This window comes from Pipra filicauda, unplaced genomic scaffold (assembly GCF_003945595.2).
Source record: "Pipra filicauda isolate LSUMZ 115617 unplaced genomic scaffold, ASM394559v2 scaffold97_size2427393_pilon, whole genome shotgun sequence".
Taxonomy (NCBI): domain Eukaryota; kingdom Metazoa; phylum Chordata; class Aves; order Passeriformes; family Pipridae; genus Pipra; species Pipra filicauda.
Genome location: NW_024105175.1, coordinates 874,978 through 898,606, shown reverse-complemented (window position 1 = coordinate 898,606; position 23,629 = coordinate 874,978). Strand labels below are relative to the sequence as shown.

The following is a 23,629-nucleotide window of genomic DNA, read 5'->3' as shown; positions in this document are numbered from 1 at the left end:
AACCCCACCAGGTCCAAGTGCTACAGCAGCATGGCAACTTCAGCAGCAGCTAAACTGACATCCTGCCTTTGACTCCATCCAAACTGGTTTGTTACCTACCCATTTTATCACTCACCTATCTAGCTCTGACAAAACCCTAAGTCAAAGACTCATGACTACCTGACCCCAAATTGGTTGCCCAAAACTTTAATCAAGAAAGACTGTGAGGAGCGAAGAATTTGTTACAATTCTTGAGCAGCACAGCATATAAATCCTGCAGCCTTCAATACAACTTCTGTGCCTGAATCACTCGTATGCACGTGTAGTCTTCCCTCATGACTCAGTTATCTGGAAAACCACATTTCACAGTAAAAAAGGCAATCTTGAGCTTAAATGCTCGGTTGCTCACCCAGTTTTATCCGTTGGAAAAAACAGCTGCATTTCTTTTTCTTTGATTCAAAAAGCATCATTCCAATCACTTTTTTGGCAAACAGAGTGGACTAGGAGCAGACATTTCAAACAAGACAGTAATGGACAAATTAAGGTCGGATGACAAAGAGATAGAAGGTAAAAACAATCAGGAGAATGTCCACTGAAGAATTTTTATTATAATTTTCCCAAAGTTGATGCCTTATGCAACAAAAAGCAGAATAGGAGAAGAAACAGAAAAATACAACAATAAGGAAATGACACAGCTGAACTGACTATACCTGCAAGGAATGTGGAATGCAAAATGTTTACCAGCGTTTACCAACAGGATTGCAGTCATACAACTGTCTAAGGACAAAAGAAAAGGAAGTAAAGCAAGACAAAGGTTGGCTAATTTACTTCTAATGTCACATTCCTGCAGGGAAGCATTACAAATTCTTACCCGTCAATTAGTTGTCTTTTCGTCCTATGAAGAGAGGACAAAAAAGGAGGGGCAGAAAGCAATACAAATCACACACGCCCGCGGCAAATAGTTACGTAATGCTGACGTACTGCCTGCTCTTGGCTCACAACACTTACTTTGCTCCAATTCCAAGTACCAGCTTTTAACAGCTGCCTGGTTTGAACATTTTTGCACTGTTTTGTAAATAAAATGCAGACACCCAAGGAAAAACAAGATGTAAGAATGAAGCTTCAGAGCTATTTCCGACAGAGTTTAAAAAAAAAAAAAAAAAGAGGGTTAGCTTTATGCTCAGACATTTTCTGTTTCGTAAGAAGTCATAAAACTAGCTTTTAGTGTTAAAGCTCAACACTAAATTGCCTGCCAGTCTTTAAGTCTTTAAGTTACTTGAAGAAACCACAAACAGAAAGAGAAAGATAGCTCCTTCAGCTTCTCTGAAGTGCTACTGTCACTGCCAGGCACAGAAATCTAAGTCAGTAATTCTTTCCATAATAACATACATCTGCAATTCTTTCTATTTAGATGAGAATTTGCCCTGAATAGAACCAAGCAGATCAGTTAGAAGTAAAGGCAGAATGGGTACAAAGAGAACCAAAAAAAAGGTGTTTATTATTTTTCATGGGAGAAAAAAGAAAAAAAAAAGACATTCAGGGAGCACAGGAGAACAGGCCAGATTCCTCAACCTTAGCACTAGAGAGCTGGATAGTCATAAAACTAAATTCATAAAATGTGGTATTAGTTACATTAAATCGTCTTTTTCTTCTATATTTTCTCCTTAACAACTAGGACACAACCACAAAATCTTAAATGATCTATTGCTTAGTACCTATTACAACCATTATGTAAGCAAATACACCACAACACTTAAGATCACATGCTTGAATAATCAGGTGCTAATTAAGTATATCTGCAATTGCCTTGTTCCTTCCATTCTCTGACCCAAAACAGTAAATAAATAACATAACAAAAATCTCAATCTCTAGCAGTCAGATATAACCAAGCAAATAAAACAACATACTCTTTCCTATGGGACAGTAAGTAGGAAGGTTTAAAACTCTGGAGTACATCAGACTGATTTACAAAAAATTTGATGAAACTTCACATGCTGTAATTGTGAAGGCTTCAGAGAACATTTCCATAACAAAATTCATGCCACAAATTGACCACGCAGTTTAATATGCACAGTGAACTGGGGAGGCCAACTCACGCAGTCAAACGTTAAGATAAGAACTTCTGGAAGGCCACATCAAAGCACGTGTTCCCAGAGTTGGACACCAGCACTATCACTGGAAGTTCCTAACAAAGCTACCATAGAAATATTACAGAGGCATACTATTTCTTCATTCCACCTTACCACGTTTTTGTTAACTCCTCTGAGGAACTGAATTAAGGTTTCACTTTTATCTGCCTGAAGTTTAATACCATATGCTTTTAGGGCCTTTTAAAACATACCCAGGTTACTTACTAAAACATACGCAGGCCTCAGGGAAGATAGCGTCAGTAGGCTCTTGAGAAAACGCTCCGCCAGCATTTTCGTTCTCCGTTGCAGAGAAGGAATGACTTAGAATTCCTACTGATTTCAAGTTACGGAAGCATGATGCAGGAAAAGAAGTGTGCTAGAAAGCACTGACCCGTAAAGCAGTTGGCAACCAAGAGGCAATCTTAAGGCACACATTACTCATGAGAAGTCACGAGGTGCTTGGTGTGCACATCAGATATATGACAATCTCTGTATATAAGTGCTCAAAAGCACAGAGAAATTTCCAATGCTGTAAGACTATCCAAATAAATATTCCAAATATAATAAAGGGTTTTGCCAGTATTTTTTCTTAAATCTTAACCTAGGAAGAATCTGAATACAAGTATTTACACATGCACAGAAGTAAATGTGATTTACTTTTGTGGACATTCTTTTCACTGCTTGAGCCGTAAAACACGAACGCCCCAAGATAAATAAATCAGGATTTAGCTAGAAGGTTGCAATAGAAATTTGAATTACAGAGAGCAGCAAAGATTTCAGACTTCCATACCTTTAGATTGACAGCAAAGTCATCAAGTACAAGGAACTAAAGGATAAAATTGAAGCTTTTGAGGACACTGACTGCACCTAAGTCATTTTTCCACCCAATAATCAAAAAAGCTTATATATTTTGAGTATAATTGACATTAAACTAATTACTGCAAGAAACAACCAGGGCAGTCAATTCGGGCAGGAGGAAAATCTTTACATCCTAAATGATTATTTCTGGAGTGAAATTCAGGAACGAAAGAACGGGCATTTAAATTGGTCTCAGTGAACTGAAAAGCACTGAAGACTGTTCTTAAGGCAGTGTGCTCGTATATGTGCATACGCACACAGACACAGAGCCCGGCTGAAGGTCAGTCTCCTGCATTTTACAGCTCCCTCCATCCAACCTTCATCCAGGCCTTACACTCTACCCTACGCCAGACAGCTACGGGCTATCAGAAACCACAGGGTTTCAGAGCCTCGCTCCCCGGCACGTACTAACCAGAGACAACTAACGCTGCCCTTCCGTAGCCGCTCCGCACCAGCCCAGCGCGCATCGCTGTCCTGCTCCGGCCACTCTCCCGGGAGCCACCACCCCCTCCCCGGCGAGGGAGGCGCTCGGGAAACCCCGCCGCCCCCGGGCCGGGACCGAGCACCGCGGAGAGCCGCGGGAGGGGACGGGGGGCGGGCAAAGGCAGTTTGCCGAGCAGGCCGGGCAGCCGCCCCCTCCGGCTGCCGGGGGGACGGGCGGGGGCAGCGCCCACGGCCAAGCAAGGCCCGGCTGTCAGACCCCGCCGCGGGACGGGGCCGCGCTCGGTCCCGGTCCGGCGCTGGAGGAACGCCGGAGATCCCTGCCAGACCCCCGAGCATGGGAGTTGCGAACCGGGGGCCGGGACCAAAGGGCGCCCCGGCCGCACCGCGCCCGCCGCCCCGGCCCGAGGGGGCGGCGGGAGGCGAGAACCGGGGCCTTCCCGGGGGCTCCGCACTCACCACTTGGTAGCGGCTGGCGGGCTGGTGGTGATCCATCCTGGTCTGGCGCGGCCACAGCTCCTCCGACCCAGCCCCGCGTCACTCGGTCCTTCTTTCCTTCCCTCCCCCGGCCGCTCGCCCGGCGCCGCCGCCGCCCCGGCCGTGCCCCGCTGTGCCCGCCCCCGGCCCGCCCCCGCGGCGGCGGAGCCGGCACAGGCACCGCCCCCCGCCCGGCCCGGCCCGGCCCGCCGGACTGGCAGCCGTGTTCGCTCTCCCCAGAGCTGGGGAGTTGGTACGTGTGCGCTTTCTGCTTCTGCTCCTTCTCTGCCTCTTCCTCCTCCTCCGCGCGGCCCCGGCGACGCTCCGCTCCCCGCGGTTCTCTCGGGGGTGCTGAGAAGGGGTCGTTGTCATCTTCTTTCCCGGCTCTTCACACTTCGGCTCTGTCCTGTGAGGCTGTTGCGTCCCAAGCCCAGGGCCTTGCCTGTATGTTTGTCATCACGGGGCGAGAAGCACGATATGGCACAGAAGGCATCTTGGGGACCCGGAGAAAGATTTTGAATAGGCATCTACCTCAAGTAATTAATGGTCATGAGCCCGTTTGCCTGCTCTTCTTGTGAAGGCAAAGCACCGTTCTGTGACAAGAAATGTGATTTTCTTCTCTCTTCCTCCTAAAACTCTAAATGTTTAGATGCTTATGGTCTCCTGGAATAAAACCAGTGAAAAATGCCTTCACCCATAAAGGTATATTAGAGGAGGCTGACTCATTTCTAGATTCCCAGGTTGCCAGATGTGTAGCTGTGGTAGGCAACAATTTCAAAATAGCCGTAGATGCAGCTCTTGGCAGCAGCGGAGTGTTTGTCTGTGATGCAGCATAACTGATCTTCAAGGCAAATACTCTCATGAAAGTGGCTTCTCGCTCTCACTGATGACCAGCATGCAGAACTTTACCTTGCAGCCCAGGTCATCACCTTTACGTGGGCTGCTTGCCAGCGTGGAGGCTGACCTGAGCAGCAGGGTAAAGTGGTGGTGTACAGGCAGTCATCACTGATGAGCTGGCTGAGGTCTTGAGGGAGTGAAGTCCCAATATGTGTGCGTAGGAGGGCAGAGAAGTGGAGAGTGAGCTCGCAGTTATGTTTCTAGATGGGGGTGGGAGTGAAGATAGGATTATAAGAGAGGAGGAGGTGGAAGCGTGAGACTTTCTGTATGTGCCTGGGACCTTGCTTGCAGCCTGTATCTAGCTAATGCAGCAGTTACTACAGCTATGAAAAAAAAAGTTTGAAAATTTCAGGCTTATCCTGTTTGTTGCATTTGCTATGTTCCTGTTGCACATCAAAAGCCCTAGCAGTTAGGAAACAAACTTGGCATAGAAATATAGGTTAGAAATGGATTAATGTTATTATTTTCCTAACAGGATTTTCTCCTTTTGCCTCTTTACTTCTATACATAATGAATGTTTCTATGTTTAATTATTCTGTCTTAAAAGGAACAGTTATTAGTAAGGGTCATCTTGAGTTTAAGAAAGTTTGTACGGAGTATTGCAGTGTGCTTCAGCTACCAAATAGAAGAAAATCTCTTAATTATATTGCCAGATTTCATGGGATGTGAAAATTGGACCATTCATGTAATCAGTGTAATCAGTTTAACTTCTAGCATCTTCTATATTGTTAGCAACAAATATCTCCAAAGTAAACTGTTTCTCAAGTGTTCCATGTGACATCTCAGCCCAACAAGTTGTCACCTGATCTCCGTGGGTTTTTAAGTGTTGTATCTCAGTTCTGTGGAATACACTGTCCTAGAAACTCTGACTTGGGCTATAGTTAATAGCTGCCAAATGGAATTTGAGTCTGCAAATGTTGGAATACAATTGAGTAAGCATTTATTAAGATGCAACCTTCAGTTCTGAACTTGTGCAATTCATGTCTTTTAAGGGAAGAAAGGACAGTTGGCAAGAACCAGAATGTATTTAATAGGGAAATTAGAAAATATTCCATAGCGCTTGGTAAAAGAATCAGTAGAGACAGGGGTAGATTTAGCAGAGATACTAAAGTTGTGTGTGGAGAGCAAGTTTCATATTTAGGGACAAATTTTGGATGGGTGATACAGCTTATATACAGAGACCCAACTTCTTTTTCTTTGGGAATATTATCAGTGTACTTATGGGACATATCAAAACAGGCCATGTGACTAATTTAGGCTGTAAATATGTCCTTCTTTGGTTCTTATTCTTTCTGGAACATTTCAGGGTTTTTTTAAAGTTATGTAATTGGATAGGAAGTTATGTCATTGTACTGGTAAAAGGCTAAAACAGGAAGGTCATGCATTTCTTTCAAATCTTTGTATTTTCAAAATAGTGTTATCTGTATATTTTAACTGGTTCTAGAGGTTTTGTTTATGGCATAATATTAATCCATAATGCAAAGTAATTGGCAAGCACTAAGGCTCCTTCAAATCAAAGAACCACAGAATCACAGAATGGTTGATGTTGAAAGGCACCCCTGGAGGCCATCTGGTCCAACCCTTCTGCTCAAGCAGGGATACTTAGAGCAGGCTATCCATAACCAGAGAGGTTTCAAATATCTCCAAGGATGGAGACTCTACAAGCTCTCTGGGCAACTGAAGTTTGTGCTCAGTCACCATCACAGTAAAAAAAAAAGAAAGTGTTTCCTGATGTTCAATGGGAGCCTTCTGTGTGGGCCCATTGCCCTGGTTGTGTCACTGGGCACCACTGAGAAGAGCCTGACTCCATACTCTATGCACCTTCCCTTCAGGTATTTATATCCATTGATGAGATCCCCTCTGAGCCTTCTCTGCTCTGAGCTGAAGGGTCCCAGACCTTGGAGACTTTCCTCAAGGAGAGATGCTCCAGTCCCTTCATCACCTTGGTGGCCCATTGTTGGACTCTCTCCAGTAAGTCCATATCTCTCTTGTACTCTCTTGTACAGAATATATATTGAATGTAAGAAATGTTTCTTTCATAACTTTTCAGACTTTATTACTTAGATGAACAAGTCCTGTTGACTAAAACACTAATGCTAGTTTTAAGATTTACTTTTTCAGTTTGAACTTCTTAAACCTTAAGGGTCTACAATGACAGTAATGGTTAGCACCGTTTTCTGGATCCTGCAGAAAAGTGTTTTTTTGTCAAAGAACTGTATTTAAAGAACCAGTAATAGTGCTCTAAATAGCATGTAGTCAAAATAGTTTTAAATTTACATTTAAAAGAAAGTATTGCTTCAGATTTGTTTTAGGAAAAAAAGAAACTTAATTGCTGTTAGTCAGCAAGTTTACAACAGTTTAAATTTTGCTCCACTATGAAAATGAGCCAAGAAAAGAATCTTCTTGGTAATAACAGTTCTTGCAAGCACAGTTCTGTGAAAAGTTGACTTGAAGGATAGGATCTGAATTCAGACAAGTCTGAACGTAATTGCACAAAGGCAAGCAGTGCAGGACTGTTAGCAATTTCAATCTTGTTTTTCATTCATTATTCAATCAGTGGCCAGCAAATAAGAAAGCAAGGTATTTATCTTTACATTTATTCACCTGTATAAGCCTATTCAAATTTTTAAAATTTCTTATGGAACTTATAGAGTAGATAGATTTCAGAACTAGGTTAATTTTATCTTAATAAACATACATAAACCCAATACTGCACGTTTATACTATTCTACAATTTTATACTATTTTAAGTAAATGTTACACTTACTGTCATATTTTGCTTGCTGTACCATATAAAGAATTTAAACTAAAAGCTGTACATTCCTATCCAAAAACTGAAAAAAAAGTAAAATTTCAGGTTTTGTGGCTTTGTTTTACATCTTTAGCATGTGTTTTTAAACCTCTAATACAGATGATGTCAGTGGGAAATAAATAGTTTTTTTCCTGGTGTAAATCTAGTGAAATTAATGTACCTAATTTACTCATGGACAGACCTGAAAGCAGGCTGTGAATTTACTGACTGTATTTGTTTTCCTCACTGTTTTCAAATTCCTTTCTTAAACTATTTGGTTTTAAGTCCATGTTCTTGGTTACGTAAACTGCATAAAATTTGTGATCTCTATATGGGCTTAGATAGTTACCTTAAGCAGGAAATTGGCTTAAACAAACCACTGGAACTGAATTTCTTGGTAAGAAACAGGAGGAGGTTGGCTTGGTTTTCTTCATCTTTTCTTCTCCTTTTTTTAGGCAACGTAGGCAATGCCAGAGCCACCATTAACAGGAACACTGGGCTATTTTTAAGATTTCATAGCTGAATACAGATTTTTGATTATATTGGCATCATCTTCGTTCAGTGTCTATATACATGTGTATAGTCTTACAAGTCTGGTCTTTGGGTACGTCCAAACACCATGCAGATGTATCTGGATGAGCTCTAAATGTCATTACTGCAACACAGAGCTCAGGTTGGGAAACATCTCAGATATTTTCCTTGGTCTTGGACAGATTTTGCAGCCTGCATGGATCTCTATACGGCCACAGCTATTTCCTGTTAAGTCACAGAGACAGTTTTGAACTAGTTCAGGTGTATTCTGACAAGCTCCTCATAGCTGTGCATAAAACAGCTGTACTGTAAGCTAGTAGCATAGATCCCTTTGTCTCTGTTGTCTCTCTTACAACTTAGATTAATTACCTTTGCTGACCACAAGCATGATTGATGCAGGAGACCACAGAAGCGAAGTAACATCATCTTCCAAAAAGGCATAGCTGTGCTTCAGACAAATTCGGGGAGCCAGTGCTCACGTTAGCAGCAGTTATAGCTTCTTCAGTATAGCTCAGTGGTTTTGCAGGGGAAAAAAAAAAGAGCATAACGAGCTGCCACTGCAAGGTGATTGCTTAGCCAATTTTGTGGAGTAAGTGGTGAATCTAGAGGAAATGGTACAGAGTCCATAAATAAAGACTGGGGCAGTGTCATGTCTTGGGAGTGCTTGTCTCTCTGCGTGGATTCTTCTTAAAAAGTTGTATTTCCACATAATGTGACACAAACTGGGTTTTGTTATGAAGAATGAATGCAGAGGCTGCCAGAGGAAGGTCTAACAGTGACTAAGAAGGATCTGCGAAGTCCCACCTTTTCGGAGAGGTACGTGTACTTTGAGAGAAGTCAGTTCAAAGCAGATGAATCACAGGAGTAAACACATCAGTGTGTACCAGTTTGACGTTGTTTTCTTTAAAACTAATTTGTCTCTTAAAAATCTATGAGTTTATAACAATTTTTTTTAAAATCCCTTGTAAAATAATATAATAATTTAAATATTTGTGCGTAATGAACACTGATGGTGGACACTACCTAAAAAACCCCTAAATGTAAAAGATGAGAAGTAACTAGAATTTTTTAAAATTTATAAGGCCTAGTTTTTTCAGTGTGTTTTCAGCTACAGATCTGATGTTAAACACCTGATCTTGACAGTTGCCAACATGTGCTATTATGTAAATATACAGTGTTTAACAAACAAAAAAATCCCCATGTGGCTTTCAAGTTTCTGTTTAACAAGTGGGGTTGAATGGAATGTGCAGAAGTCAATCAGAGTCAATAAAACCAATGACAGTAAAGTTGAAATACAGAATAAAGAATGTAAATATACACCAAACTGTGAAGGAATGTGGGAAATATGTGAGAAAATACCTCCAGTTAGAAAACAAAGAACAAGAAAACAATCTCCAAACCCTTGAGATATGCTGGGGGGAAAAATAGAGGAAATGGTAGAAAATACAGACTTCTGTAGGTTTAGTGCACTGAGAGTCAATACAGATGCAAGAAGAAATCCAATGCTGTTATGAAGTCTTATTTGGACAAGACATTTCCATTCTGATCTTGGTGATACTTGTCATTTTTGTAATATCACTAAGGTATGATTAGGTAGAAAGCAGTTTTAATATGTATTCCTTAGGAAAAAGGATACTCAATCCATTAATCCATTTATCTGAAAGCTATGTTGTTTTTAAATTGGTTGTACGCAAAAAAAATCTCAACAGTTAAGACCTTGATACTCTCCGAAAATCATTTTTTTATAGAATTAGAAGAGGAAAGACCAAGTAACTCCATGCTCTTGCAGTGCCAATATTGCTTTAAAGTATTAACTGCAATGCATTGTTTCTGTCCTACAGGAAGAGAGAGAAGTAGAATATATATTCATGGTAAGTTACTACTAGGTCACGAAGTCTAATGTGTTGGCATTTCTCATAACACTTATAACACAATATAAAAATCTATTGGAAAAAGATATAAAATGAAAATTATCTTTTCAATGTCAAAATTATGCTGATCATTCAAATTAGATCTGCTGTGACACTGCCCTGCACTGTACTGACAGTGGTTATGTTCTAAATAACTTTCAGTCTCCTCATCATTGTATATGTTATCCATATATAGAGCTCTTGAGCAGGCCTTATGCCAAAATTGATTTTCTTCTATATAAAATAAAACTGTATAAATTATAAACCTCCTTTATTAGGAACCACCCTTTTATTCTGTGTTTGTAATGCAACTGCATTAAAAAACACAGCGTGGTTACAGTGCTGTTGAGCTGTTACACTGGCTCCTTGTAATGCTAGCTTAGTCTCCTTTGAACATAAGTCAAAATATAAACAGAGCAGAACATAACAGAAATGTTGTTAACCACCGTATCATCACCCAGACCTATCCAGCTGCAATGCTAACTCAGCCTAAATTCTAAGGCCCCATGCCTTGAGTTTCCTCTTGAGTAAGCATTCTGTATCTTGGTTCAAATTACTTTTCAAATGACTTTTAGAGGATTTATGATGTACGTAGTTTTTACCTATTAGCTAGCCACATAAGCTTAGGTGGCATGTGAACATGACCACTTACCTCAACAGATAATTTGTTAAACATGAAAAAAAAATGTTCTTTTTCACTAGTCCATCATGCTAGCAGTCACACAACATTGTGTCCCACTGTCAGAATACAGTGTACTATTTCAGCTAGAGGCAGTTGACTAAATTTTATCCAAACACAGCTCAGGAACTAAGAATGTGCAAACATATAGTCAAAACTGTAATTAAAATTGCTCAAGTCTTTTCCATACTCTTGTTTTCAAAAGCATGTAGGTCTCTGGAAAAATGCCTAGTTCAGTGAATCTGAGTGGAAGTGTCCGTCAACATCTGAGCTGACCCAGGGCTGCAGTGGCAGAAAGGAATAATAAATTTTGAGAAATAATCTTCAGTGGTGATTTTCTCTGAAGCCAGCTTTTGTTCAGTTGTGTGCTCTGTGTAGGTAACTTCAGGCATGATATTTCAGCATTCCTGCCAGTTTTGAGGCAAAAAAGGCAGTGCTATGTTTAAGTGTCTTAAATGCAGCTGGGAATGTACAGAAGTGCTCTAAACCAATCAGTTCACTAAGGGTTTGATCCTCCATGTGGTGATGTGAGTTCAGCTAAATGAAAGGAGGAATGCTTATCTTGAAATATTTGTCAGCTGTGTTGCCTAGATTTATTCTAATACAGAGCAGTTAGCTCACCTAAATTTAGGTGTCTCTGTCACAGGTGTCTGCATCAGATCCAGATATCCAGATATTTTTATAGTGAGTACAGAAAAACAGGCACTTTCATGATGCAATTCATCTCATTCTAAGGTAAATGCTTCTGGTCCTGTCACTGGGCACCACTGAAAAATGTCTGACCACCTTTTCTTCATTCCCTCTGTTCAGGTGTTTATACACATGTGTGCTAGTTAGAACAGCTAGGACCAGTTCATCACTGTGTGGGTGTAACCCAAACTGTGTATTCTATACCCTCTATGTCATTTCCCAGGAACTATTAACAATAGATCATTTGCAGCAGATGCCCAGAGCACACTTGACCCCCTGGCTATAAGCTGGGTGTTAAGAGGCCTGTGAGATAGGAGGATATTCCTGTCCTCACACCCACGACACACAATCACCCATTGTGGAACTCCCCGCCCTGGGGGAGGTACTGGGCATTCCTGCCTGAACCTGAGGGTGTATAATCTTGAGGTCTTGGGACTTTTGGTACCACTCGTGGGATCCAGAGGAGGACCAGAACCTTGACCGGACTGAAACCATCACTCTCAGCTAGACTGAGACCACCACTCTCACCAACAGGTTTTTCCTCTCCTTTTACTTTTGGACTCAGGGGGACCACGTGGGGCTCCGCGTGGGGGCCAACAAACACCATTCTGTTTGTGCCCCAGGGTGCCAGGCTATAAATCCGGGTTTTGTAGGTTAAAGCCAATTGTTTGTCTATATAATTGTATTTATTGTATTATTTTTATTAAATTGTAAATCTGATTTATAATCTCTTTGGATTATTATATCTCTTTGGGTTCATTTCTCCTGCCAGTTTACCTTTAAACCAGCACAACAAGGATGGGATCCCCACCAGCCTCTCTTCTCCATGCCCAACTGTCTTAGCCTCAGGGAGTCAACAAGGAAATGTTCTTTCCTGGACTTGATAGTTACAAACAAGGAAGAATTGGTCAGGGATATGAAAGTTGGAGCAGCCTTGGCTGAATGGCCATATGACCACTGGGGTCACATGATCAAAGAGAATACAGGAGGAGGAGTATCCAAAGAGGAGGAAGCAGGGCAAAAATCAGGACTACAAATCTGCATTTCAGGAACTCAGACTCCAACTTCTTCAGAGAGCTTCTTGGAATAATCCCATAGGATATGACCCTGCATAGAAGAAGGGTCCAGGAGAGCTGGTTGATATTCAAATATCGCCTCCTTCAAGCTCAAGAAAGCTCCATCCCAGCAAATAAGAGATCAATCAAAGGCAGCAGGAGACCTGCATGGATGAGCAAGGAGTTCCTACATTAATTCAGACATAAAAAGGAAGTGCACAAGATGAGGAAGATGATAAGTGACCCAGAGAGTGGGTGGAATATATCTTTAATAAGGGTATATTTGTCAGAAAAATAACAGAAGGTACTTCTTCTCAGTGTTGGAGCTCGTTTTATTTTATTTTATTAGGATATCTTGTTTGATTAGCCCTTTCTATCTGGAAAGTTGAGGAAAAAACACTTAAGGGCTAATTTTGCTCACCACATAATAAGGGGAAAGATGAAAGAGGGAAAGAATATTTAAGGGTTTAATTCTAGGTATAGGAAACACGTCTTCTGTACTTCTGGAACTTTGTTCACATGACAGCCATATTCTCTTGGAGGTGAAAACCTTGCGGGCATTAACCACCATGCAAGTTCTGCAGTGTGGCCATAGCAGAAATAAAAAGAAACACAGGCCAGACGTGTATCAGAAAAAAGAATGACTGACTGAGAATCAGGACCATGGCATGTTCCAGCCCTAAGTCTATAAGTACACTGAGTAAGAATTAAATGATCTTATTTCTCTGTCATTTGGAATACTCTGCAGTGGGAGCTTCCAGGAGTGCTGGATCATGTGCTGACAATACTGCTATTAGGCTGTTTGCACTGACAAATATAATAAGAAGCAAGATGGTGGGGACTGAACATGGAAGCCTCTGTAAAATCTGCAGGCAATATTAACTCTCAGAAAGAAGAGAAGCCACCAGACAAGGAGAAACAGGTTAAAAATAATTGGCAAGAACCTTTGGAAACTTAGAAACCAACAGATGGGAGAAACCATATTGCCTGGAGTTTGACTGGATCTAAGAAATAGAGCCAAACCCAGGTATCTGGTATATGTAAAACATACATATAGTAGATTTTGGTATAATATGAAATTGTGAACCAATGAATAAGGAGCAAGCAAACTGTGTTAGCAAGTACATAATAATGGCTCTAAGCAGACCCAAGAGCAAGGAGGAGGAAACCATTGACACCAACATCATATTTTCAGTAAAGAGAAGTAAAAAACTGCCCATATCACACCATGAATGATTTGCCATGACACCCTCCCCTCCTAGATAGAAGCCATCAACCTTAGGACATGATCTCTCTGTTGCCAGAGCAACAGTGGAAGGGTGAGCATAATACCATAGAAAAGGACAATTACTATAAAGTTTGAGTATTTTGATTTTCACTATATCATTACAGGGATGAGCTGTAATGTTTGGATAATTGGGAGTATAATTGATGGTATCATTGTGTCCAGATTAATCACAATTCTTTGATTAGACTATGAAGACTTTAATTAGACTAGCAGTAAATTCCCAGTTCTTCGCCCACATAAACTGCACAAGTTGTATTGCACCAAATTGGCGGGGGTGACATAAGCTGTAATTTAAATATAACAAATTAGTAATAAGTTTACGGAGAACCTAGTTTGTGGGCAACCTGTGTTCTTAAACCTTGGTGCAACTACAAACTTTACTGATTTGATTTCCACGGACTTTTAACTGGAGCTGGGGCGGCAAGCTCATCTATAGGCATCTAGCTATACCCTGTGTCTTCAAAAAGATACCAAATGTATGTTTTGACATTCTCATTGTATAACTGAAAAGATCCCAGGTACCAGCAGTAGATTCATGGATGCTAAACACAACAGTCAGAGTCACAGAATCATAGCTTGTATGAGACATGCAGAGGTCAACTAGTTTAGAACTCTCTGCTCAAAGCAGGCCCAGTAAGGTTGGGTTACTCAGGCCTTGCCCAGACAAATTTTGAATATCTCCAAGGATGGAGAGTCCGTTTCAACTGGAGTCCACATTAACTCTGTTCTCTTGCTTGGCTGTTAGAAGGACTTCTCTGCTGGTGCATGTGTCATCACATATGCGTTGGTGTCAGGGAGAGGATGCTGGTCTAAATGTTTGTGGATCTGACTCAGTCTAGTTATAATGCTTTTATACAACCTCAATTTTCTTACTCCTTCAGAAGTTTTTGGAGATACAGTCATAACTCTGAGGAAGCACTCAGATGGAGGAAAGCTCCTCTCATATGAACTCTTCATATACTTTTTAGCAGAAGAAGCCAATGGATGCAAAAAAAATTGGAATAGTACCAAGGCATGAATATTTATAGCACCAGATGTTTGAATGAACTGGAAGACCCTAACTCCATCTGAACCAGGTGCCCATATGTGGTGGGTTCACCTTGGCTGGATGCCAGGTGCCCACCCAGCTGCTCTATCACTCCCCAGCCAGACAGGGGAGAGAGTAAGATGGAAAACAACTTGTGGTTTGGGACAAGGCAGTTTATTAAAGCAGAAGCTAGGCGAAAGCTTGTGCATGCAAAAGCGAAGCGAAAGATAGCAGGGTTTATTTATTCTCTACTTCCCATGAGCAGCAATGGTCGGCCACTCCTGAGAAGCAGGGCTTCAGTATGCCTGAAGGTTTCTCAGCAGGCAGCCACTGGAGACAATGATACCTGCCTCCTGCTCCTTGCCTTAGCTTTTATATCTGAGCTGACATCATATGGTCTGGAATATCCCTTTTGTCAGTTTGGGTCAGCTGGCCTAGTTTGGTCCCCTCACAGGATCTTGCCCTCAACTGAGGAAGGAATGTTACAGTGCTGATGGTGTGCTCAGCAGTAGCCAAAACACTGGTGTGTTATCAACACTCTTCTGGCTGCCAATGCAAAGCACAGCACTGTGAGGGCTACTGTGGGGAAATGAACTCCAACTCAGCCAGACCCAATGCACCGTAAGAACAGAGCTAACAGGGGGAAAAAAGACAGCTTTTCAGGCTTTTTTTTCTTTTTTTTTTTTTCCTGAAAAAAAAAGAAATGTACTGCTTAAAGAGGAGATATTTTTATCATGGGAATTTAGGGATCTGTCACATAATTAACCTCTACTAATTCTGAGAAGGCTTCTTATCACCAGAGTACAAAGTTCAGATTTAACAAAGGACAAAGCAGTATGGATTTTTGCTGTAACTTAGTTTCTAACTAATAATGTTTCTAAACATTATACCTGACTTATATTACTGAGAAGTGTAGCGATTCATACATTAGAATAATAGTGAAGCAGTCAGTATTCAGCAAATCAGTGCTAGTATCCCCTATTTTTGAAGTTGAAGAGGCTAATACCACTCTCTTATACTACTCTCTTATACTACTTCTGTCCAAATCTGGCTGCCAAATTAATATATTCAATAGATCAAGTTGCTAATTCATTTCACTATTAGTATTGTTGCCACTAAAGGTAAGTAATTATATTTAGTGCCCTTTAGAATTGGTTTACCTGATCATCATCTCACAACCAGGCTATAAGAGCTCTGAAATCTGAAAGACTTAGATTAAATACCTATATCAAGAAAAAAAACCACTTCCGATGCAGAAAACAAATTACTAAGGCAAAACACTGTGTTGTGACTAGGCTTCTTTCATTCTTCATATCTTCAGTACAGAAGTCTGGCAATATTGAGGACACAAGCACAATCCCAACAGACACTGCTAACTAGAATATGTCTTAAATATGTGCACTATGTACATCACAGCCGGAATATTCATAGACAAGTGCTCCAATTTGGTTCTTCAGCAAAATAAACAACTATATGTTGACTTTGTATTGAATGTCATGCATAGTTCAAGATTTGGAGAATCTGTCTCCAAATCTGTGACTTATTTATGTCCACAATAACCAGGAAAAGATGCAGATCTTAAATCACTCTGCTGTTTTCACAAAATGAAGCAAACAAAAGTGCGTGTAATGATTGCTTGTGATTTTTGAATAATCCCTTCATGATTCAATATCTCTTGCAGACTCTAAAATCTGCCACAATTCTATCTTCTTTTTACTTCAAGGTGAAATCTATTTTTCTCTCATAGTAGCACATAGGTAATGATACAAACCGACCAATTGCCCATCATGAGAGGAAAGCAGAAAAAGTATCTGATGTGGAGCCCCGCAGCACCAGTTATCTTGTCAAGAGGATGGCAATGGGTGCAAAAAGACATAAAAAGAAGTTATTTGGTGTTTTAGGAAAGCACAGAGTTAGTTTATTAAGCCCATAGAAGGATCTTAAATGTCTTTCTTAATATTAAGATAAATAAACCCATGTAGCTGGCAGCAATGAGAGATTAAGGTTATTTCTTAATTGCAGATATATGTAGTGAAATTGTTGTTGCTGTTGCTATAGGAAATTCATAAATGCATAGGAATGAAATCTTTGTGAAGAACTGTTTCCTTCCTGTAAATTTCTATGGAACAAAAGCATAATTCCTGCAAAAGCTCTCATTCACCTGAATGAGAGCAGAACGGGGTACACTTAAAAAGAAAAGAGGATAAAAACAAGGTTACGTAGCAGCTAACTGTAAGGGAAAGTATGTTTTCCCTGGCTACCTCAGAACAGCTACTGCATTGTCTGGCATTCCCCTGAAGCAGTGTTCTTGTCTGTACAGAGGCTGGACGAAAGCTCTTGCATTGCATTTTATCAGAGGGAGGCACAAATGCTGAAAATGTGCCAAAGTACACATTAGTATTTGATTTTTTAATAATACCATTGTGTCCAAAGCTAAAGAGCAAATACAATTTTATATCTTGGTATAATAACATGTTGTCACTTAGCAAAGTATGAATAATTGATCCAATGAGTCATTATAATTTCTTTTTAAATTAATCTAGAGTAAAATAATAGTGCCTTTTGCAACAACGGTTAGTACCATAATAGTAGAACTTCCTATGTTTAAAATAAGCAAGGCTAAACTAAACATCTCTGAACCATAAGGGCCAGATATGTACCTGCATGTCCTTAACTGCTTTCATATGCTCAAAGTCATAAAGCAGCTTTAAACACAGGATTCGTAAATCCCAATGAAATAAATTCTCAGATGTCATCAAGCTCCTACATTACTCCAAAACTTTTTTTTTTTGAATTATTATTTTCTGGAATAGAGTTGCTATCCTATGAATCAGAACACAGATTACTGGAGTTTAAACATAGCCATAAAATAACTTGTGGCAGTTATTAGACTTGTCCCAGTTCCTGGGAAAGTAAGGCTGGATGACTGCAATTATTTCCTTTCATTGTCTCCCTTTGCCTAGTTGTGCTACACAGCTTACCAAATCGATTGGAAATGGTAGATTAAAAACAGACAAACAAACAAACAACCTGACCCCCACCCTTTTCCTATAATTTTAGACTCTAGGTGAGGGTCATGTGAAATTCCTTGGGACAGTCAAGCATATCCCAGGGAATGGGATATGTCTTGGAATATAGGGCTGGCTGAACCTAAGGAATACCTCAGCTTTTTGTGGTGTCTAAGGGCATCTATCTGAGAAACCTGCAGGCCTCTGAAATGGCAATTGAAAGTTAAGGCAAACAAACCAATCTTTTGTATCTTTTCTGTCTAATTCTCTTCCTTCTCCCCACTCAGGTCAGGAATCCCACAGAGCAGCCTCATAAGAAATGAAGAAGGAGGTCACAGGATCAATTCATTTTTTTAATTGATAAAATTATCTTTCTGAAATATTTTTTTTAAATTCTCAAAGATTAAAAATGGACAAGCTATCTTAAATTATCACAGAAACAAATCATTAATAAGTGAAACAGAAACATGCTAACAACAAAGGCACAACAGATGAGTAAAATACTGTGTAGATCAATTAACAATGTGCTATTAAAAGAAAAATGCCCAGACAAGTAATGGGTGATTTTATATTATGCAGATACAGGAGGAAAGGTGTGTAGGGAAAAAGAATATCCTGGAAACAGAGTCTGTTATGCCTGCCTTTTTCCCAGATCTAGCAGTTATCTAGTATGTTAGAGTCTCTCTGCCACAGATGTTGCCTCATTTCTATTTATGGGTGGACTATCACAAAAATCATAACACTATTTCCACACATATTTTATAAATCAAACAAACAGTAAACTCTAGAGGAGATAGAGCAAGAGATCAAGAATACTGAGAACAGCCAGGACTTGAGCTGTCAGAGTCTCTTTCCTAGCCATTATCTGACTCTGCTGGAAGATAGCTTTTTTCCTGGGATTTTTTATTAGACAGTAAAGTAACATAGAAACTTAGAATGATTTTGGTTGGAAGGGACCTTAAAGATCATCTAGTTCCAAGCCCCTTGCCATGGTCAGGGACACCTTCCACTAGACCAGGTTGCTCCAAGCCCCATCCAACCTTGCCTTGAACACTTCCAGGGATGGGGCATCCACAACTTTTCTGGGCAACCTGTTCCAGTGTCTTTCCACCTCTCTCAGTGAAGAATTTCTTCCTAATACCTTATCTAAACCTTCCCTCTCCCAGTTTAAAGCCATTCCCCCTTGTCCTGTCACAACATGCCCTTCTAAAAAGACCCTCTCCATCTTTCTTGTAGGCCCCTTTCAGGTGCTGAAAGGCTGCCCAGAGCCACTTCTTCTCCAGGCTGAACAACACCAATCCTCCCCACCTTTCCTCACTGGAGAGGTGCTCTGTCTCTCTGATAAACTTAGTGGCCCCACCCAGACTTACTCCAACAGGTCCATATCCTTCCTGTGGATAGAGCTGAGTGCAGTGCTCCAGGTGAGGTCTCACCAGTGCAGAGTAGAGGGGCAGAATCACCTCTCTTGCCCTGCTGGCCACTCTGCTTTTGATGCAGCCCAGGATACAGTTGGCTTCCTTGGCTGCAAGTGCACATTGCTGGGTCATGTCAAGCCTCTCATCCACCAGCACCTCCAAGTCCTTCCTGCAGGGCTTCTCTCCATCTGTTCATCCGCCAGCCTGTATTGATACCAGGGGTTGTCTTGATCCAGGTGCAGCATCTTGCACTTGGCCTATAATTGTCTTGTGTTTGGTCCTATAATATTTCTTCCTGGAATCTGACTGGGTTGCAATCAAGTATTACTGAAAATGAAAAAACCATGGACAGTAATTACACAGAGCCTAATAGCCTCTACTTCCCAAGCATTTAATATTTAAGGAATATCCATAGCTTGCATTATTCATATTGACTTCTATATTAGATATGTATCATTTACAGATGTGCTTTACATATTCAAAATTATAAGTTCAAAAGATACTTTGAAAAATTATGATGCCAGATGGTGGCCACTTAACTTGTGTCTGTCAGAATACTAATAAGGGAAATTAACTGTAAATCTGTAAAGCACTGAAAGGGAGTGAAAAAAAACAACAACAAACCTTTGGCACAATAAAGAATGGGAAAATAGTTGAGTTGCTCATAAAATATAGCGTTTTAGAGGAATTCCAATAAAGATAGGGATATCACATAATATTAATAAAATAGACTTGTGGATTTTAAAACTGTGGCAACATTATGGCTGATCTTGACACTAACAACGAGGCCATCATATGGTATGGCAAGTGAAATGATAACGAACAGCGTTTTCATAAAGGCTGGAAAGAACAACTGAGAACTGATATGCCTCGTAGATCATATGTCTTTGGAAACAGAATCCCTGGCAGATGAGAGGCCAAAGGTCAGCTTTGGGTTAGGGGGTTAGACTGGCCTCTAGGTCACACAAAATGTCCCACTCGCTCCAGATCTTGCTCCCAAAATCTGCCAACAGTAGATGCTCAGAGAGGGGGGTAAGAACAAGACAAGCATATGGTGACACATCACAGAATAATTGCCCAAGTCCCAGCAGCCTGTAGCTTGCAAAACATATGCACAGTCTTTGTATTTAACAGTTCCCATTGTATTTCCTTCAATACATTTGTTCATTGCTTTTTGAACTCCTGTGACATTTTAATATTCCAGTGCCACATGGCCAGGACTTCTACACTGTGTGAAGAAGTATTTCCTTTTCTGATACCCCTTACTAATTTTTTTCAAATAGACAATCAGCAGTTGATCTCTACTCACACTCTCCACCCTGCTTATGTAGACTGCTGTTATCTTTCTTTTGGATCTTCTCTTTTTCAGACCTCCAAACCAGTGAAGAGCTGATGATAGAAGCACTGCCTATATTGATCTGAAGGGCATGGAATGGGGCAAAAGGAATAGGGGAAGATACTATCACTGCAGTGGAGAAGATCTGATGGAGAATGAAAATGGGCATCTTTTTATTTCAAAGAATACAGTTACAGAAAAATTGAGAGAAGAATTAAGCTTCTTAATTATGTTATAAGCACATAGCTTCTTCTGGAAGCTAATATGGCAGAATTATTTTTTAAAATAAACAAGATGAAATCAGGTTTCTTGGGAACAGCAAAATAACATACTGGTAAATCTCTTGGTTAATTATGAAATGAAAAAGATAACAAAAACCAATAAGCTAGTAGTCTGAAGGTATCTCTGGAACAGATGAACAGTTACACATAACAACTTTGGAGAAAGCTTGACGAGATTAAATTGGAAGATTATCATGGCATCCCTATCATTAATGCCATCTTCATTACATCATCCTCAAATCAAAGGAAATGAGAAGGGAACATCAATATGAGATTTAAAAGAAAGATACTCCTGGGGGATCAAATATTTTATATTTGTCAGCTACTCAAGAAAAACATGGAAAATAATATTAAATATATTTATTTTGTAAAATCTGGGGGGGGGGGGAGAAACACATCATGACATTCTGTAAAATAGCCTTGGGTTTTCATGAAAAGTTAGGAATCTCAAAATATTTAAATGATAAAATTAGATGTTTGAAGCTGAAAAATACACTATATAGATAAAGAGGGAAATCTCTTCACTGTATCAGTTTAGGAATACTCTGGGATGTTCTGTATCTTCTTTAAAATTACTACTTAAAATGATTTAAGAGAAGATAAAATTTTCAGAATATCACAAGTACAGAAGAGTTCCACCATCTCTTTAGACATGTTAATAACATGGTTATGATACAAGATATTTAAGATGTGGAAAAAATAATTATTGGATTTGAACAAAAGAATTTAAGATCAACAAGTAGAAGAAACTTATTATTGTAAGCTGACAAATTATATTAGCCACCAGCCTGTAAACATAAATATCAGTAAGTTAAAGCAATTTAAATGGCTACAAGCATTAACTGAGAATTGTTTGGGGACAGCGTATATTAAGGCCTGGGTGCAAAGACAGAATGTTTATAATTATTCTTCAGATAATTTCAGCACTAAAAATTAATTGTGAAATACTTTCTATATAAAAGATACTTAAAAGTGTTGGTTTTTACAGATGGAACATTTGAGTAAGAAAGACAATTCAATATATTATAAAATTAAGTACCTATTTATATTTGGGTTAGAGAATTTTGTTTTTCATTAAATTTATAGGAACATAATTGTCATTTGAATTTTCCATTCCTTCTTTGAGAATACCTTGAAATAATAAATAGGTTCAAAAGGAAGAATACACTCAAGTGTCATTTTCATAGGAAATAGGCTGGTTTCACTTTCCCTAAACATTTTCCACTTCGAGTTTTTGAAGGATCATCACCTCTCAAGGACCACTGAAGATTCAATGTTGTTTAACAGAACTAAAAATTTGAGACAGTCATACCAACCAAAAAAAAAAAAGTAGCAGCGTGTAATGCAATGCTGTACAATACTGATGCAGCTGTTTTTCTTACTAAAGCAATCTGAGGACTGATGAACATCGAAATACTGAGTTGCAAGTTATCCCTTTGATATTGTCACGGTTCATTGAAGCTGAAAGAAGCTGTGCACTTCAAGGAGTGAAATCTGTGCAGTGTCTTTTTTTTTCACCCTTTGAGCATCTAACATGAGGATATTTGCAGCCTGAAAGTTGTTAGTTTATCAACTAGTTTTTAGACATGACCTGCTTGAAAATGCAGTGCTGTAACAAAAAGGGTAAAGAAGTATAAGCAAACCCAGTCAAGTAATTTGTGTTGCTCTTTTTCTCAGAAGTATTTGCTGATGACAACCTTAGTCTTCTTGTGTGCATAAACTATATACAAATGGGCAATGGAAAGAGCACTTCTGGGCATTTACTGAGCAGCCAGAGTAGGGGAAAGCCAGTACAGTGCTCAGGAGTGATCCAGCTGGCAGCTGGCATCTGGCATGTGTCCTAGCCATCAAGTTTCCTCCTGCATTAAGGAAGAAGTCTTTGTCCTGTACTTATTCAGTTATTCAGGCCAATATATTTTTTAAAATAGGTCCTAAAAATGTATTTTTAAAAATTAGGCCCGAAATCCATACATTCAACTTAAGGAAATTGAACTTTCTAAATTATTAGGCATCTGGAAATTTCCCCATCAGCTGGCTGGACTACATATTAAGAAATCAAACGTACCAAGGCTGTTCTCTGGAACTAAAGGCAATTGGCATGGAGCAGCCCCCACCCCCACAGCTATGAGACTAGGCTGTCCAGAACAGGGTGGCCTGACCTAAGTTGCCTGTTGGGAACGGTCCCTTACCCATGGCGTTACCCAAACATTCCTGGGAACTGTTAAAAAGCTGGCAAAGTCCAGACTTCTCCAATGGATTGTACTTGCATTTTAATGATATAAAGCATTAAATTAAAGTGCCTGAGTATTCTCTCCAGTGTTTTTCAATGGCTATCACAGACATGGCTAGTAAGTACTCCTAGGTGCTCAGGATTTCTAAACACAGAGCCTCTTGTTTGATTTTTTTTTTTTTTTACTATTTCACTGTTCCTGTTTGGTAAAGATTAGCCTAAGTCACTTTATTAATTTTCTAATCTCAGTGAGAAAAAACCTTCCATCATATCCTTCCCACCAGACTAGAATGTTCTTTCCAGCTTTTCACCACCTCACTTTCTCAGATATGGGGTTAACATTAGCCTGTGAAAGTTAAACTTTATGCAGTCCTTTGTGAATTCGGTCTTGTTCCATGTACTGTACTTTTTAGGCAGGCAGACCACAATCCTCTTGCTTGTATTAAACAATATCTTAATCTAAGTAGTCCAGTGGCATCAGTGTGTTTGGTTTTGGTGGAAATAAATAACAATGGTGAAAAACACTGGTAACAAGTAGTTCCTTGGAGTCAATCCCCACCTTATTTTCCATGGGTTTATGATTTTTTTCCGGTCTCTGTCACAGAGC

At 39.9% G+C, this 23,629-nt stretch overlaps 1 protein-coding gene and 2 long non-coding RNA genes across 4 annotated transcripts in view; 2 read left to right on the top strand and 1 right to left on the bottom strand.

The window, feature by feature from the left end:
* The window catches only part of NDFIP2 (Nedd4 family interacting protein 2), a 46,018-nt gene extending 42,027 nt beyond the window's left edge, over positions 1-3,991 (bottom strand). For both annotated transcript variants that reach the window (XM_027721123.2, XM_027721125.2), the window contains exon 1: positions 3,867-3,991. In XM_027721123.2, the coding sequence (XP_027576924.1) occupies positions 3,867-3,902 (36 nt within the window). In that variant the 5' untranslated portion in view covers positions 3,903-3,991. The remainder of the gene's footprint in view (positions 1-3,866) is intronic.
* Positions 3,992-5,305: 1,314 nt separating this feature from the next.
* LOC113987955 lies at positions 5,306-12,037 on the top strand. Its single transcript, XR_005562265.1, has 5 exons — positions 5,306-6,752; positions 8,844-8,919; positions 9,945-9,974; positions 10,898-11,066; positions 11,339-12,037. It is a non-coding gene; the product is annotated as an uncharacterized LOC113987955 (long non-coding RNA).
* An 85-nt stretch (positions 12,038-12,122) lies between these two features.
* On the top strand, positions 12,123-23,485 carry LOC120322503. The gene is made up of 2 exons (XR_005562266.1): positions 12,123-13,464; positions 20,545-23,485. It is a non-coding gene; the product is annotated as an uncharacterized LOC120322503 (long non-coding RNA).
* Positions 23,486-23,629: the final 144 nt, after the last annotated feature.